An 18,661-nucleotide genomic window follows, 5' to 3' on the forward strand; every position below is an offset into this window, starting at 1 on the left:
AAGCCTGACGTGTAATGATTTAGATTGGTAATAATAATACACATACATACTCATCCACAAACATATATTTATGTCAGTATTTTTTTAACTCCCCAGTCTAGGAATGAAACAGAATGACTGGCCCAAAGTCACCCAAGTAGTTTCTATTTGAAAGGGAGAACTCAAAATGTTTGCCTTCTTCTAGTCCAGCACCGTACTACTTATCATGTATACATCTTGGGCAGGAAAAAACTATTCTAAACATCTACTCATTTGGAAATTAATTAAATACCTCTATTAGTAATTATAAAATTTCTTCTTTACAGTGTTACATATTTTTTTCTGATAAATTTCCTGACACTTTTTTAATCAACTAACTATATGATCATGAGTATCTTCGTGATGTTTTACTCTCAATGGTGCGGATCCTGAGGAATCTAAAAAAAGACAGCGTATTTAGGCAGATTTATGCAGTTCATTGGTACTTGTCAAAAGATTTATTGTGTGCATAAAACAAGTATGTCTGGTGATGTCTTTTGTTACTCACCAAGTACAAAAATTATGTTTGATTTCTTCAGGTCTTCTGTAAAACCTAAATTAAAATGAAAATAGTTTTAAACAATAGTAGTAAGCAAAACATGCATCATTTTGTAAAATCTTTCACATTGGTTCTCAACCTATGGTCCATGGACTCCTGGGGGACCTCAATTTCATCAGAGGGGGTCTGCAAAGGCTTGAAGAAATATTATAATTTAAACCTTGAGTTATGTCTTGGTGGTCCATGGTCCATGATATTTAAAGAGGTCTGTGGTGAAGAAAAGATTGAAAACCACTGATCTATCACGTTAAACTTACAATACGATCCTGTGTGTCTCTCCAAGGAAAAAAATACTGAAATTTGTGTTCACTGAAATTTGTGGAGTACTTGGTGCTCTCTGAGCTTGGTTGTTTTCTTACAGATTTTTCATTAGCCAACTAAGTAACATCATCGGTGTAAATGTAGGGTTCACTCCCTGTCTATATACAGTAGCTTGCCCTGCCAGTTTTGGTGGGAATGTGAGTTTGTTCTTGGGAGTTCTTTGATTAAGATGTTGTTTTCTGCTTAACTGTTTGCTTCTTAAACAGCTCCTCTTATTGGGTTGGGTTGTTACTTTGATAATGGAGCACTTGGTTAATGTTGGTTGTTTTTCAAAAGATTTGTGTTTCTAATTTGCCTCTGAATAAGAACATTATTCAGAACAGTACAAATCACTGCAGCAACCCAGAACACAAGAAAAAGAAAACAAGCTGTCTATACAACATCTTCCAATGAAATGGATATCCACGCAACTTTATGAAAAAGTGCTTGACTACTCAATCCACTATAGCACAACCAAAACAAGCTATGAAAAAGTTAACACAATCATTTATTAAAAACATATCAGAAACAACCAATAGACTATTACAACCAGACAACATCATCATTGCAAACAAACCAACTAAAGTCCTCCACCCAATCTTAACCAAAAGACTCAGTAACCTTAGAAGAAAAAACAGGAGTCATCTAAAACATACAGTGTTGTCTGTAAAAACCACTATGTAGGACAAATGGGTAGAAGACTAGTACAGCATATCTGTGAACCCCAACTAGCAATCAGAAGACATGATTTATCCCCTTGATCTCAAAGAAACACGACTAAACTCCTTGAATTAAGTGCATGGACATACTCAACCACAGTTTCAATGGGAAGAATCAACAATCAAGTAGAAAACAATACCTTATTCAAGGAACTACCAAGGAAAAAACCACAATCCCACCAAAACTGTCAAGGCAAGTTACTGTACATAAGCAGGGAGCAAACCCCATAGTTACTCACACTGAGGATGTTACTTAGTTGGGTAATGAAAAGTCTACAAACAAACAAACAAGCTCAGAGAGCATTAATGACTCCCTAGTTCAACCATGAGCTACATATATTCTTTTCTATAGGAATCACGGAAATTTACTCTCAAATACAGATTGCAGTCTATTTTTTTCTTAAAATATGTTTATATTTTCAAATGGATCATTCTTACCTTACAACAGCAACTTATAAGCAATCTAATTGCTCATTGCTGTTACAGTTCCTTATAGCCATGGTTCAAAATATTTAATGCAAGATACCTGGAAGAATATTTTATGCTACCCTTGTTAAAAATTTCATTTAATTTTGTCAAAGTTATGTATGCCATTTTCTTTTGTAAGCTTCAACTTCAGCCTGAAATCTTTTCCATCACTCCATACTTGTAACCTGAACACCAAACAATTGCAGTGATTTCTTTTCTTGAACAGTATCTCATTTCTTGCTCAAGGACAACTAGAGTTAATTGCTGCTTAGTTGGGAGCGTGTCTTACTGAATGAAAGCCTACAGATGATGAAGGACTTACAATATTATCATTGTTCAACACAATGAATGTTGCTTCATTCATAAAATCTGAAGAACAATCTGTCAGTCATCATTCAATACATTTTTGAACATTTCATTATCAGAAGTACTGGGTTTTGAACCTCTTGAATGTGGCTATTTTGAACTTTGTAAGTACTGGATTAATAAAAGGCCGCTATTATACTTCCATTCTTGTACTAAAGCAGTGGTTCTCAACCTGTGGGTCGGGACCCCATTTGGGGTTGAACGACCATTTCACGGGGGTCGCCAAACAACGCAGTCCGCCATTTTTTCCCCCTTTTCTTTAGCTGTGCTACTCCCTTTTATTCTATTGGCTTTTGAAAGCCAATAGAATAGACTCTCTTGAATAGAGTCTAATTCTATTGACTTTCAAAAGCCAATAGGAATTGTCCAGGCTGTCTCTGCCCTGCTGAGCCCGTCAAAAGTCCCATTCTGCAAACGGTGCTGCACCAGTTGAGTAATCCTTGACTTACGACCGGTTGAGTAGTCCTCGACTTACAACCGGTTGGGGGTCGTGGCATTAAAAAGGTTGAGAACCACTGTATTAAGGATAACAGCTGCTCTATGGCCACTTTATTCCATATAATATGAACAATCCTAGGACATCTGCAAGGATACCCATTGGTATTTCCAACTTCTTTGGACAGTGGGGTATTGCAGATCTGATCAAAAATTGCAATATAGACCACCCTGAATCTCCAAATGAAAAAAATCCAATGTTCAGCCACTCTATGAGAACAGTTATCCCAAATTAAAATATTTTTTTATTATTATTTTTATCATTATCATATAGGATTGCCAAAACTGAAACATTTTGATTTCTGAATATGACAGCTTTCCAGTTCTGATGATGTTTGGGATCCTTTGTTAAACATTCTGAATTTCTCATGACACCATGAGGAACATTTCAATGGATTTCTGTATCATAATTGCAATGTAAAAACCTAATACTGCTACACAGGCCAGTGCATATATTTATCCTACAAATTTCTTATGAGACTAGCAAACTTGATTAACACCTTAGAAACACTGTTACATACAGTATCTGTTCAAGAAGTTAGCAGTTACTCTTACAAATAAATCGTTGGAGAAGATGATATATACTTCATTTCTGTGGGCACATTGGTATTCATGGGATCCTAAATTCAGTTGCATGCGGTTTCACATATATCAGGGCTTGAACACTTGAAACTAATTCACATGAGTACTGCTCTTTGATATTAATTAAGACAAGCCATCTTTTTCCGTTGTCTTTCAGAGTACCATTATAAACTGAATCCTTAAAACAGCAGCATCTTTTTTTCAGGCTCAAGCTAAAGTCTGAAAAAAGGATGCTGTTGCTTTAACGAACAGCCAAGAGGGAATTTGCTAGTGCAAACATGCTTTAAAAATAAAGCATGCATGGTCCCAACACATAAATTAAGAGGATTCAGTTATTATATATTACAATAACTTATACTAAAATGATAAAAAAAAACTCACCTGCACTTTCAGGCCTGCAAACACATGACTGTTCATATGCCTGTTATATTAGAAATTGATATGGAAAAAAATAGCTTTATCATTAATCAATCTAATAATATGAAAACAGATTTGTCCATAATTCTAACTCCATAGGACTGCTCATAAGGATAGGCTTTTTGGTTCTTCTTCATCAACCACAATAGTACACCTTATAATTAAACTAATCTGGGTCATGTTTATACTTTTAGTACTGAGTGTACAGTATGTTTCATGTTAGAAATTTCAACACTCCTTTTTAAATGCACCTGACTTATGCTGAGGAACCAATATATACAATGTTAAGGTTTTAAGATACAGGAAGTGCTATTTTCTAGGTCACTTAGAATATGAGGAACAATAAAGCACGCACTGTATCAGACAGTTGTGGAATTTTCTGAATTGGTATTGACTTACATAAACACGAGCAGTTAAGAGAACTGAAAATCATGGACTAATTTCAGCTCTAGACCTAAGAAACTGAGAACTAGAGTTAATCTAGACTTTCTCTTCTTGACAATCAATTTACAATTTACTAAAAACAATTTAGTTAAAAACAACAGAGTTTTCAAAAGTAGAGAAGAAAATTACATTGGAAATGTCCAGATTACATCAAAATATGCAATCTATAAAAGTTAAGGCATCCATTCAGATACATGACTTTAAGAAGCTACTGATAAACCCAGCATGAAAACTTGATGACGAAGCAGATAAAACTAGCACATTAATTTTTACAGAGTTTCTTAGTTCAGCAAAACAATGTTCGTGTTTAATTTTCAAAATTTTAGAATTTATTTCAAAACAATGATTTTTTTTAAAAAGGAGTCCTACCTTAAAAATAATTGTAAAAAAACAATTATCCAATGACACCATGTAATAAATTATTTTGGGAATTATGGAAGTGAAACCCATCAGATAGGAAATTTCTTAATGTGAGAGAGTTTTTTGCTGAAGACATTCATCCACATTTCATTTTAAGCACACCATTCTCTTGAAAGACAAATGTTTTTAACTACATTAAGCATAAGAGAAGGAGGCAAAAGCCCAAGCAGTAATGCTAGAGGCTTGCACAATGCTGATTTACTCTTGTAGTTGCATTCGGGATGGAATGTTGTGAGGGAAGGCACCTCTAACTGGACCAATGAACATACATATTGCTGAACCACATAAGACCCCAGACTTAACAACTGTTGATGTGAAAGACAACTCTGTACCCCAATTGGTTCTGCTATCAAACAACTGGACCACTTTACCATGCATGACCATGATAATATGAAGAAATACTTTCTGAGCAGTATACAAAATTGGAAGGGACTTTGGAGGTCTTCTTGTCCAACTTTCTGCCCAAGCAGGAGATCCTATACCATTCTGGCTGTCCAATCTCTTCTTAAAAACCTCCAGTGATGAAGCACCCACAGCTTCTGAAGAGAAGCCATTCCACTGATTGTTTTCATAGTCCGGAAATTTCTTCTTAGTTCTAGGTTGGATCTCTCCTTGATAAGTTTCCATTCATTACTTCTTGTCCTGCCCTCAATTGCTTTGGAGACTAAATTGTTCCCCTCTTCTCTGTAACACTCTCCCAAATATCAGAAGACTGCTATTATATCACCCCGGTCCTTCTCCTTGCTAGATTAGACACATCCAGTTCCTGCAACTGTTCTTCATATGTTTACCTTCCAGACTCTTAATCATCTTTGTCGTTCTTCTCTGCACTCTTTCAAGAGTCTCAACATCATTTTTATATCACGGTGACCAGAACTGGATGCAGTATTCCAAATGCAGTCTCACCAAGGCAGAATAAAAGAGGTACTAACACTTCACACGATCTTGATGCTATCCCTCGGTTAATGCAGACTAGGACTGCATTAGCCTTTTTGGCATCTGAAGCACACTGCAGGCTCATACTTAAGAAATTGTCCTTTTGGACTCCTAGATCCCTCTCACAGTTACTGCTGCTGAGCCAGGTATCACCTATTCTATACCTGTGCATTTGATTTTTCTTGCCTAGGTGTAAAACCTTACTTTTCTCACCACGGAATTGCTTTCTCTGAAATGTATGTTCTCTTCTCTTTAACTCTACTTCCACCCATGGTTCTCCCTTCACTTGGTATCTTCCCTTCCATTAGTGTGCACTTGCATGCTAAAGCAGAATAAAAGAGTTGATAAGTTTTAATCACCTATCTAAATCTATTCTAAATCTACACTCTTCTGATTCATTGCTTCTTGCAATTGTTTCTTCCCTGTTACACAAAAAATATAATACTAAACAATACTATAATGTATCTCAGAGGCACATACACATCAGAAACCAGATAATCACTTTTCCTCTTTCTCTTTCCCTCTTCTTTAAGTTGCCATCATGTGACTTCTTTCTCAGTTTTTGCCATTTTATCTACTACTTGTTCATTTTTCTGGCTTGCCAATATTACCTTGGGTAACAAGGCTAAACAGATACATAACCTTTAAAGAGTAAATAAAAATCCAAATTTAACTATCACTAATATCTGGGATTTTAGAAGTCATATAGACCAGCAATTCCCAATCTTTGAGACTTGGCGGCCTGGCTGGGGAGGGAGAGGGGAACCGCCACTTGCGCAAGTCAAGCTGCGTGCATGTGCACACCCACTGGCCCACTGCTCATGCAGCCCAGTTGTGAATAGGCCACATGACCCAGTGGTAAGCTGTCGCCCAGAGGCTGGGCATCCCTAATATAGACAAGCACTTGCCACGTAACATCCCAGATTTAAGAACTGTTAATATGAAAGACAAAAAAAAAATCTGGATATTGAAAGTTGCAGTACCTGAAGACAGCAGAATAGAAGAGAAAGAACTGGAGAAAATAACAAAATACAAAGATTTGCAGATAGACATAGAACACATGAGGTAAAACAAAGGAAAGATGGAGGCTTTGAAATCAAAGAATTACACAATTTGAAGGGCGTCATCTGTGTCAGATGATTAATGAGTGCCTTTTTCACACTATTTAGATAATTTTGACTATCTGAAAATGATAATGTCTTCTCTTGCCACATAACTGTCTACTTTATCTTTTAAAGTGGAGACATCTGGGAGGGATGGACAGATAGAACACCCTTATAGCAAAAGAATAAAATGAGCCACCCACATAATTTGCTAATCTTTTCCTGTTGTCTGCTACCCCTTCTGTGTTCTTCACGTTTTTCTTATCTACAACTGTTTGGGTTTTTTAAAAAAAAATTTAATTTTTCAATATGCTTGGTTTCTACTCAAGACCTAACGTGATAGATCATACAAAAGATCAGCTTTGGCACAGCAACCTCCTTGTCACAGTAATTATTCAGAGGTCAATCTGCAGCGAAATGGTTTTCTTTGTGACTTTTCTATCATTTTTGCAATAACAGGAATGTTACGAAGAAGATCGCGCCATGACATTATCACTGCCAGAAAGAGTAAAAAATAACATATGAACTGTGTCAGAGGGTCAACTGCTAGAACCAGGCTATTCAATTCACCTTCCTCCAACTCTTGGCTAGGTGCCATTGTCTCCATCCATGAAAACGGTGTTGGGTTTTGTCACAGTTGCAGCTTCTGTTTTGTTTCTCCTCCTTATCTGGGTTAAGATAAAAATAGCATTGGCAACATTGCCAAGAAAAGGACAATATGCAATTGTGCTGACCTGAATCTGAAGATGAAACTGTGTAGGCTTCTATTTTGTGCTCAGGTTACAACAGCTATGCTCAGTGGTAGGATTCAGCCAGTTCGCACCAGTTTGGCAGAACCGGTAGCTAATTTTTTGTTGCCCAGGCCCAGAATAAACTTCCGGAAGCGGCATCCACACAGAGAACCAGTTGTTCACATATTTGAATCCCACCACTGGCTATGCTACCTTTTCTCCACACTATCTATACTGCTTGGATGGGAGACTTCTGGCTTTGCCTGCGGGAACTAATGGGCCGAAGGCCCAAATATGAATTTAAAACCAACAAGAGATTTCTAAAAGAAAAGGTGGCACATGCTTAGGTTTGTTCTGTGTTTCCTTTTTACAATAATTTCTCTACTACCCAAGAAATTTCTAAAAAGTAACGCGATGATGATGATAATAATAACAAGAAACTCTTTTAAGAGCCAGGAAACATAAAAAATAATTGTGGAATGATGCTGAAGAGTTTTTCTGATCCTTCAAATTTTCCACTAGGATTTACATAAAGATTATATGGGGGAAATGGAAGGTGTGTGGTGGTAAAGAAAGATTCCACCACTAAGTACAGGTAGTTCTCACTTTACGACTCAGTTAGCTATGTCCGTAGCTAAGCAAGACAACTGTTAAGTGAGTTTTGCCCCTCTTTATGACCTTTCTTGCCACAGTTGTTAAATTAGTAACATGAGTTGTTAAGTGAATCTGGTTTCCCCACTGATTTTGCTTGTCAGAAAGTTAAAAAAGGTGACCACATAACCTCATAAATATAGGCCAGTTGCCACATTTTGATCACATGACCATGGGGATGCTGCAACGGTCATAATTGTGAAAAATGGTCATAGGCCACTTTTTTCAGTTCCATTGTAACTCTGAATGTCATTAAATGAATGGTTGTAATTTGAGGATTACCTGTATCATGAACATGGATTTTTCTTCATCAACTCCAACATATTATCCTTAATTATTTACCAATTATTTTAATAGCATTTTTTGATGATTATCATTGTTCTTTGCATGCATATAATGTGCTACTTATGAAAACATATATTTTTGTCTCGGAGTAAACACGTTTGCCCATCCTTGGTGGATTATTCTTGATTTCACACCAATTTGGCACATTAGCATTCCTGATTGACAGCCAAGCTGGTTTTCTTCCAGCTCTGTCTCAAGCAGCAAAATTTTCATTTTCTCATTTGAACTACATCAACTTCACAGAAGCAGCAGATGGGGTGTTGGAAACCTGAATTTGGTTTTTTATGGTGGTTTTTTTTTTAGTTTGGGTTTTGCAAATTATCATCTATGTAATATTACCAGGTGAATAGAAATCTCCAGGACTGAACTGGACTGTCAACCCTAGGCTGGTAATTGATGAAGGTGAACATAGCAACAAACTGTTTTCAGCACTGGTAACAAATTGTATCTGTTGTTTTGTTCCATTAACTTTCCCACTGGTTGGTTCAAATGAGAATCATCTTACCAGTGTCGTGCAGTTGATGGCTTTGAGTGTAGCACTAATATTTTATTTGGGGGAGGTGGCAAACCACTGAATTATGTGATCTTGCCTAGTATCAAAACATCAACACATTATTCACTAATGACATCTTGGACCTAGACAGATAGATTTGGTAAGTAATAACATCTCTATATAAATAGAGCACCAAATGACTCTACAAAAGATGCATCTATCATTATTTTCTCATTACAAATGAGAAATATCTTAATCCAAATGATAATTATTTTCTACTGAATTCTCCAATGGGAAATATAAGTAGACTCTACAAAAAAAAAAGAAAAAAAGAAAAGAAAACACAAATACCAATTGTAATTCCCCAAATAGTATTTTAAATAATATTAAAACCAGCATTTCTCCCTAAGCAAGGGTTCTTTGCAACTAAAACTATTTTTTTTAAAAAAAACAACTCTTGAATACACCAGTTCCCATGGTAACTTAAGATGAACAGATTGTTCCTGGATGAAAAAAAAATCTGTTAAACATCTTTTAATATTCTAAGACAAGGAGTATTTTGCAAATTCTTATGATATATTTTTTTATCTAGACTGTCATAAGTAAATGTCCCAATATCTGCTTTGTATCTGAAATGGTTATCTGTTCACCAATATTTACATAGTAACAAATTAAATACTTCAGTTTTGAAGTCTAGAGATCTTTCTCTACGTGACTAGTTCATGTCAACTCCTAGGAGTTAGGAGTTCACATGCCTATAACTATTAAAATTACAACTGCAAAACTGAGCACTTAATAGCAAGGGCATCTCTGGTGAGGGGTGTCAAAAAGTCTAGAGGATGGCCACAACTACATGATTGAAGCCCCACCCCTTTCTATGCATGTCACACATGCAACACATATACAAAGTGGTAGGGATGGTTATAGTCATCAACTTGACTTTTCTGAAAACTCTTACCTTCACCCATGGATGCTAACTAACAATATAACTTGTATGGAATAGCTACCAACTAAAAGTCAATGCAATGATTTGTTGCATGTTGTGATGAGATAAACATATATGAGAAAAATTAGGAAAGAGCTCCAATAACTAAGAAAGAACAATATTCTAAGAACATGCAACATGCATTTTAATCCATATCTAAAATCTCTGTTTTCTTTCTTTGCTTTGGGGCTCCTGTGTTTCCAAGTTCTGAAAACAATATTTTTAAATACATGCATCCATTTGAAACATTTTACTGCTGGCTGACTACTTCCAGATGATTGTTCACGTGTGTATGTATTTTAAAACTTTCTAATAATGTCTCATTGTCAAAGAAATCCACAGGTTTTTTAAAAAAATGTATTATATTTTTCGGTAACAAAATGACATAAAGTAAAATATATTTTTTCATAAGGTAATAATATTTTCCATGCCCTTTATATCCTTAATTAACCCATAATTCCTCACAATGATAAGTTCAAAGATTTTGCTGTAAATTCAAAAAAAAATTACATCCTTAAATTATAATGATCCTTATAATGTCATATTAATCAGCGTGTGGAGTTTCTTATAAGACAATAAAACCCAGACTTTTAGCTTTGACATAGCAAGAGAAATGTTCTTTGTTGCATTTCTCAGTTATCTTATTTTTGCTAAAATTTTGGTACTGATAGAATCATGATTATATCATGGTATGGATATATAATGGGTAGGCTTTACATTTCTATCCAAAAATTGTTTTTGATACTTCATGATTGGAACAGACAATGCGCTAATTGCTCCTTTATGTATTTATTTCTAAGGGGAAATAAGTTTTAGCCAACAATATACATCTTCCGGAAAACATTGTAAAAGTCTTTGTGCGAGTGCCTCATTTCCTTGGTTTTCACAATTTCAATTATTTATTGACTTCTTCCCTAGTAACCTATGACTCATTTTAATAATTCAACACTTTTCATTTCTATGAAAACAAATGATAATTCTTGAATGGAAGAAATGAGTCTCACGTCAACACTTAAGAATGAAATGTTCTATTCCATGCCTTCCCAATCTGGCTCATTCCAGATAACTTGATAATGGTGCTCTTTATGATGGCCATCCTTATTGGGAGAAGATGTAGGTTGTAGTCCCATGGATCTCTTTGACGGAACATAGTTTTATTCCTTCACAGATTTCAAGTATTAACTACCAGGAGTTTATATGAATTAGTCATGTAAAGAATTCTGGCATGACTAAATCTACTTGAATCATATTTTTATTGCTAATTAACAGAATATCAGAACAACATAGTTGGAAGGGACCTTGGAGGTCTTCTAGTCCAGCCTCCTGCTCAAGCAGGAGACCTTATGCCATTTCAGACAAGTGGTTGTCCAGTCTCTCCTTAAAAACCTCCAGTGATAGAGCACCCATATTCATGCATACACTGTATTCTGTTCCCATGAACATTCTTTTACATTTATGAAGGTGGTTCTTCATCTGCAAATGCACAATAGACTAATTATTAATGTAAGTCTACTTGATTAGATTTTGATGAGAATGCTGATGATTGTGGAAAAGTTGGGGAACAGCCAGTTTAAAGATTATCCCTGAATGTTAACTCAATGCAGGTGCTGAATACAAAAAAGCACCTCAAGGAGACTATCTTGCTACCTTAATTGACTCAATATAACTGAGGTTGCAAATTTTCCAAGAATCTGCATTCATCATAAACTAGGCATAAATTCCCTTATTTAAATTCATGTTGTTCTTAGTGCCTTAGGCCTGCACACACACACATAGGCATATAGGCTCTGAAATATATTGTCAAATAAATAATATTTCCTCATCTTATGTTTTACTAATTGGAAACCAGGGATAGGGAACTAGATATCTTCCAGATGTTTTAGACTTCAATTTCTGTCAGCCCCTGGAAACACTGGGGGGGGAGGGGAGGAAGGAGAAAAGTGACAGTTACAGTCCAAAACATCTGGAAGTTGTCATTCAAGAAACAAGCACTTGAGATTGCATCCACTGAACACAAACATATGCAGTAATATCTAAAGCTCCTCTTAAAATGGTAAATGCTGTGATAGTATTTAAGGGCTGAAATGGGAGAACCAGTGGGAAAAAGCTAATTTTCTCAACTGTTTGGTTCCCCATTCTTATTTTGTCCAGAAGCTATTTCTTTTCCAGGTAAATTAATACTGTGTAACACAGAGATTCCCAACCCCTGGGCCGTGGCCTGTTCAGAACTGGGCCACGGAAGCGGCAGTCAAGTGTGCATGTGCGTGCAATTCCATTTGTGCAGCATGCATGCCTGCCATTCATGCTAATGGAGCTGAGCACGCATGCTCACCCGCCACTCATGTGGAACATTCCCTCTTCCCCTCCCCCCTGGTCCGCAGAGCAGGAAAGGTTGGAGACCACTGGTGTAACATATAGTTTGGAACTATGTAATACAGTCCCAAGCAGAATTATACAACAAAAAATAAAATCCATTTCCTAAGTATCATGATTAGATTTTATTCATTCATTCGATTTACATCCTTCCTTTCATTCAGGACCTCAAAATGTGGGTATTGTGTTGTCACCTCTTATTATTTAATAACAACTATCCGTGAAGTAGATTGTGCTGAGAGTGAGTGGCTGGCCCCAAATCATACTGTAAAAAGTTCATTTCTCATTTCTGTCTTAAAACATATTCCAAACACAATGGATATTTAATTGCTTTTTTTTTAACAAAATGCAACAACCTGTTATCTTCTGGGTGATAACAGAAACTGAATTGTTCTATGACATCTGTTGTTCTGTGATTATCTTCAGCACAGGTGGCCTCCCATGTGTTAGCTCTTTTTTTTACTGAAAAATAAACCCTGCATATAAAGGTGTAGACTCCAGAAATATTTATAATGATTATAAAGGTGTAGACTCCAGAAAGATTTATAATGAGTGACCTAGAAGAAGTCATTCAATTATAATGCAAAATATGACTTTGGGCCATTTATCACTTGATTTGTTCAGTTTGTACTGAACAATAAATGAAAATTCCTTGATTTTGGTTTAGCCTGATCGATAAACACATATCTTGTGACTGGTAAAGTATGTTTTATGGCTATCATGTGTAATTCTAGACAACCATCTAGCCATAATTAACCAAATCACGTATAAATCCATCCACTGCCTTTCAGCTTACTGTGTGATGTATTATTACAATAGAATAGAATTCTTTATTGGCCACGTGTGATTGGCACACAAAGAATTTGATATTATAATAATACATAGAACTATTAATACTTAAAATTAAACAGTTAAATATTTTTTTACTTGATAGTGTTCCTAGGGCAAAATCTATGTTATGAAAGTGGAAGCAGCACATATAACAGATCTTTCTTTTCCTTGTTCTAGAGCCTCTTGAAATTCCAAATTTTACAGAGATAGTGTGCAACATTCCTACTCCTATTTATTTAGTAGCACAAAATAGTCCCACATCAAAGATTTAAGAAAATATTAAAATTTATCTCTAGGGGAGCAAACCGAAGTCATTTCCACAAAAGCAGGACAGATGATTAAAGCAAAGACTGAAGAATGAGTGAGTAGATCTTTTTTTTTGCAATTTACCCAGTATAAAGGACGGATCATCATCTACATATGCTTGTTCCTTGCAAAGAGGCTGAAGGATGGCAATCTTGCAAGGGTCTGAGCGCTGGTAGACAAAGAGATATGCAATCTTGCTCACAACCATGGCAGAGCACTTTAAAGGACACTAAGTTCGCAAGTCTCATTTTCTAATCACTTTCAAAATTGCAAGTTAAACATCTTAAAACTATTAGGAGATATTTGGAATGTCAAGTTTTAAAAAAATGCTGGATGAGTTTAACTTCACATTTGAGAAAACAGAAAAAGTGATTACAAGCTTAAGAACTTAAATAATTTGAAATAAACAGCAAAAAGCTACGTAAGATTTTGATCCAAGAAAGCTGTAAACAATTTAAGGATCCAATTAAATTTGAAATATTGTTTTTTACTATAAGATCTATGAATTAACTATAAAAAATAGCTTCTCATGGAAACCAGAGATATTTTTGGCTATCTTGGTTCATAATAAAGATGAGTGCCTTTATGACTTGGGAAACTTTAGAGAGGACTAATCATTCTAAGTCGGAGAAAAAAAGTCAGCTTTTGGTGTCCATTGATTGGGACTTGCAAGATGACACAGAACATCATAACACTGGAAAAACTGAAGGAGATCTTTGAAGAATTAAGTCAGAAAACAGGAGCGTCAACAGCAGCGTAAGTTTTAACATGCACTTCTTTGGATAGATTATTTCTAAAAGATGTCAACGAGGGAATGACATGTGGAGCATTTTGTCTGAAAAGACCGAGAAAGTATTGAAAGTAGAACTACAAATGAAAGGCAGAGAAAAATTACTTGGAAAAGAACACTTTATTGGATCTACAAAAGAAAATGGCTGAAGTTTTTTTAAAAATTAAAGGAGAAATGGTGGGATAAAATAGAATTGAACAATATTTGAATGAATTAAAGATAAAGATTGTTAGAAATAAAAATAAGGAATATAAAGTTGGTTTATTTATGTCTTATTAAAATAAGGCATTTATTCTAAAGTTCTGGCAATCCTTTACAGACCTTTTGCTAATGGCAGCATTAAAAAGAAATTGCTTATAGATAAGGAATGGGATTTAGGATGAAGAGATAAATGCTTGTGACCTTATATGAGAGAAAGCGTAATTAAAATTGTCAATAGTGTCTAATTAAGGTTGGAAATCACTTCTTTATATATTTCTTTTCTTTTTCATACTACATTTTTCTTTATTTTTCTTTTTTCTAGCACTTTATTCTTTCATATATTGTTTTTTAAGTTTAGTTTGTATTAGTTTTTATTTCAGTAATAAAAATCCTTAATAAAAATTATAGACTTAAAACAACAGAAAATATTAAAAAAATCAATCTTTGCCTCATGCCAACTAAGTAGTAAGGTAGGCACAAATAGAAACTACTTCAAGAGGGCATTACATATACCAGGCATGCCTACCAAGAAGTTCCTCTTTATTTATTTCACTGAACTGTATTTATCTCCCCATATAACATTGCCTGAAACTTCTGCTTTCCTGCACAACTTTTAATCTTTCTTTTGAAATCAGAGAAATCTAGAAAGATTGTATAGTGGGAAATATAATCCTGTTGAGGAGATTCACAGAGTCCCATCTTGCTCATAATGATAAATTAATGGATTGCAACACTAAATAATACAAAAGTGATTGACCAATAACTTTGCAATGTAAAGAAATGTAACACATAGAAATCTGGTATGTCAACCAACACAGGTTTATCTTACCATCCACATATAAGCCTCTGGGGGAAAAATTTTGTTGTGGTTCTCATTCTTCAGGAGTGTTCTTCCAAGAGATATACATTCTTGAATCAGTTTTAATCTTGAAAATTTATGAGGGGCCTCAAGATATGATAAGTGGTCAGCAACCAAAATTAATGGTCTACACTTGAAGTTAAGGACCACTTCTTGAATATTACAGTGCATGCTTAACATATGGCTACTTCCGGCATCAGAGAACTGTCAAAGAGTTCTGCAAAATATTTGCCAGCTGTCAACTCCTTAGTTGCATACCGTTGCCTGGAAACTAACCCTCTTGGTTGCATCTTTCTGACAGGCACTTTATTTCCTTCCAGATACACATGACATGCTGATACCTAGATACACATCTTTTCTTTATTTGATATTCTCAGCAGGGAAATGCTTGGGCCAATTTACAGTTTGAAGATTGAATGGGTAATAAAAACATTATTCAGTGAAGCACAAGAGTTCTGCCACTGTCCCATATTTTCAGATATCAAAGGCATATTTTTAGGATGACTTTTTTGGCCCAGAAAAGGCTTTTTATTTCTCTTTTGGCTTAACTGAACTGTGCAGAGGTCAATGCAAGATTGGCTTTGACACACATAGACTTTGTGTTAGAATTTACAATGGCTATTTCTATTTCATTATTTTCCAATTTCATAGTATCATGCTTTCAATCAATCAGCATATAAATCTTTTTCTGATTCAAAGACACACACATCTGAGCGCAGGTGCCAACTTGTTCTCTAAGTCCATCTGCATTTAAAAGGCCACTCTTTTGAAGACAGGAAAGTCCACATTTTAGACACAGAAGACCGCTGGTTTGAAAGAGGGGTCAAAGAGGCCATCTATGTCAAAATCGAACAGCCCTTTCTCAACAGAGGGGAAGAGGTACGACATCATCTATCTCCAGTCTACAAGATAATCCTTTCAGCAGTTCCAAGAAAGCCCCACAAACATTTGCACTACTCAGATGACCCTGAAGACACAGATAAACCTGCAAGTGGCCTCAATGACTCTCTAAAAGAATGCAAACGACCAGCTGTCTGCAAGGAATAGAAATCCTTCCATTCCTCACCATCCAGGCAGAGCTGAAGAAGCTTCTTGGATGAGAAATGAAACGTCTTCAAAGAAAAACAAGAAAATCCGGTCGCCTCTTGAAAAAGCACCTTTGGGACGTCTATGTTAAAGAGACAATGAGATCCCATTCTTTTCCACTTTATAAGTTGCAGCTGTGTGAAAAGATGGCTGCGTATTTTCTGGTTCATCTAATGCAATAACTGATTTGTATCTGATAAAATGGATCAAAACCATTTGGGTGGGATTCAGCCAGTTCGCATCAGTTTGGCAGAACCGGTAGGTAATTTTTTGTTGCCCAGGCCCAGAATTGACTTCTGGAAGCAGCATCCACGCAGATAATTCACATATTTGAATCCCACCACTGATCAAAACAATTTACTATGCTAGGAAGAAAAATACCATCACCAAAATCACTGAAAACTATGTCCACCATCATCTTGCTGTGCTGACAGCAATATAATATAACTATTTTTCTCTCATAAAGGATCAATTGGTAAGCTCTCTCTCATGATGTCCTTCTCAAAATGTGAAATTTAAGCTCATAAGGAGAATACTATTATAAAGTCTTTGCTGAATGAAGGGAGATTTGTCTCTTTTTTTAAAAAAATCCAAAATCAAATAATTTCTGTAATATCTGCAGGCTATTTATGACAAAATAACCGTACTTATCCTGATGCTATGGAAGAACTCAGCTAGGACGAAAAAGGAAATATTCTTAATCCTGTTTTTTTATGATGAAAATAAACTCTTCCTCTTGAAGATTTCTTTTAATCTAAGCAAACTTAAGAATCCATACTTTTATCCCCGTAATGGAGGACAAATTGACAAAGAAGACAGATTTGGTTAGATTATCAGAAAAGAAGTTTAAAATTTCAGAATCCTGCATTCTTATTTAAGCCACCGATTGTTCAGCTCCTGTGCAGCCATTTGCAAAATAAAACAAAGCTCAATGCAGGATAATTTATAATTCTGAGCTGCATCCTAAGGCGGACTATTATAATAACTTGCTTTTATTTTAAAGCTGTTTTAACAGATCACAAAATGTATGCTTTGGATGGGGAGATTACATTCTTTCAGGAAAAGTTAATCTTCACTCTGTCTAAAATGCATTGCCAAGAGGTAATAGTATATATTTGCAGTGAAACTCTTTCATGTAAGAGATAAGGAATACAGGGTGTTTGGTTTTTGTTTTTGTTTTTTGTAATACAGTAAGTTTGCAGTCCTTAGCTCTAAAAATGGTCACTTTTACTTACAGTATATTATGATGCAACTGCATACAGTTAACCTAAAACGCATTAAAAAGAAAGCAATATGCATCTTGAGTCCTTTCGGACATTCCACGTGCCCTGAATTCCTTAAAGTTGGCAACTCTTTTTCAGCTGAGGGCTGCATTCCCTATGGGTTAAACAACTGAAAGAAGCAAGGTAAATGGAGTAGCACAAGTGAGTGAAGCCAGAACAAAAATAGGATAAAAGCTCCATTCTTTTTCTGCCTCTGCTTATACTATATAATCTTAGACCTCTTCCAATTGTGAAGGTCAAGAAATGACCTTTCCTGTCAAAGGACCATACTTATCTAACATGACAGAGGTTGTTGAACTAGGCTGCTCGCCCTGGTTATTGGACAGTAAGACTGAAACATACCCCCGTTTCAAGAAATGTACCCCAAATTTATTTACAGTCTTGCCACTGGTACACAGGTAATCCTCAACTTACCCCAACTTTATGTCACTAAGTGAGAAATTTATTAAGTGAGTCTTACTCCATTTTATGACTTTTCTTGCCACCGTTGCTAAGTGAATCACTACTGTTGTTAAATGAGTAACATTGGCTTCCCCATTGGCTTTGCTGGTCTGAAGGTCGCAAAAGATGATCACATGACCCCAGGACCCTGCAACTGTCGTTAAGGATGAACCAGTTTTCAAGTGTCCAATTGTAAATCATGTGATCTTGGGGAATGCTGCAGTGCTCATAAGTGTGAGAAATGGTCATAAGTCAGTGCTGTTTTTCAATGCTGTTGTAACTTTGAACAGTCACTAAATGAATTGTTGTAAGTCGAGGACTACCAATACATTTCCTAAATGAAGGGAAGGTCCAACATATGTAACCAAAAGCCAATAGGTCAAATGATGACAAGAGTAGGTTCCAGTAGGACAACAAAAATTATGTCCTACTAATCTAGCTCTTTATTTCATGAAGCTA

At 35.7% G+C, this 18,661-nt stretch overlaps 1 protein-coding gene across 2 annotated transcripts in view; it reads right to left on the bottom strand.

The window, feature by feature from the left end:
- Positions 1-18,661, bottom strand: part of AK5 (adenylate kinase 5) — a 113,379-nt gene that overhangs the window by 20,370 nt on the left and 74,348 nt on the right. For both annotated transcript variants that reach the window (XM_039356680.1, XM_039356682.1), the window contains 2 exons: positions 3,889-3,928; positions 527-571 (listed from right to left, as the gene is read on the bottom strand). In XM_039356680.1, coding sequence (XP_039212614.1) covers positions 527-571; positions 3,889-3,928 — 85 coding nt within the window. The remainder of the gene's footprint in view (positions 1-526; positions 572-3,888; positions 3,929-18,661) is intronic.

This window comes from Crotalus tigris, unplaced genomic scaffold (genome assembly GCF_016545835.1).
Source record: "Crotalus tigris isolate CLP2741 ecotype Arizona unplaced genomic scaffold, ASM1654583v1 scf7180000018826.840336, whole genome shotgun sequence".
Lineage (NCBI taxonomy): Eukaryota > Metazoa > Chordata > Lepidosauria > Squamata > Viperidae > Crotalus > Crotalus tigris.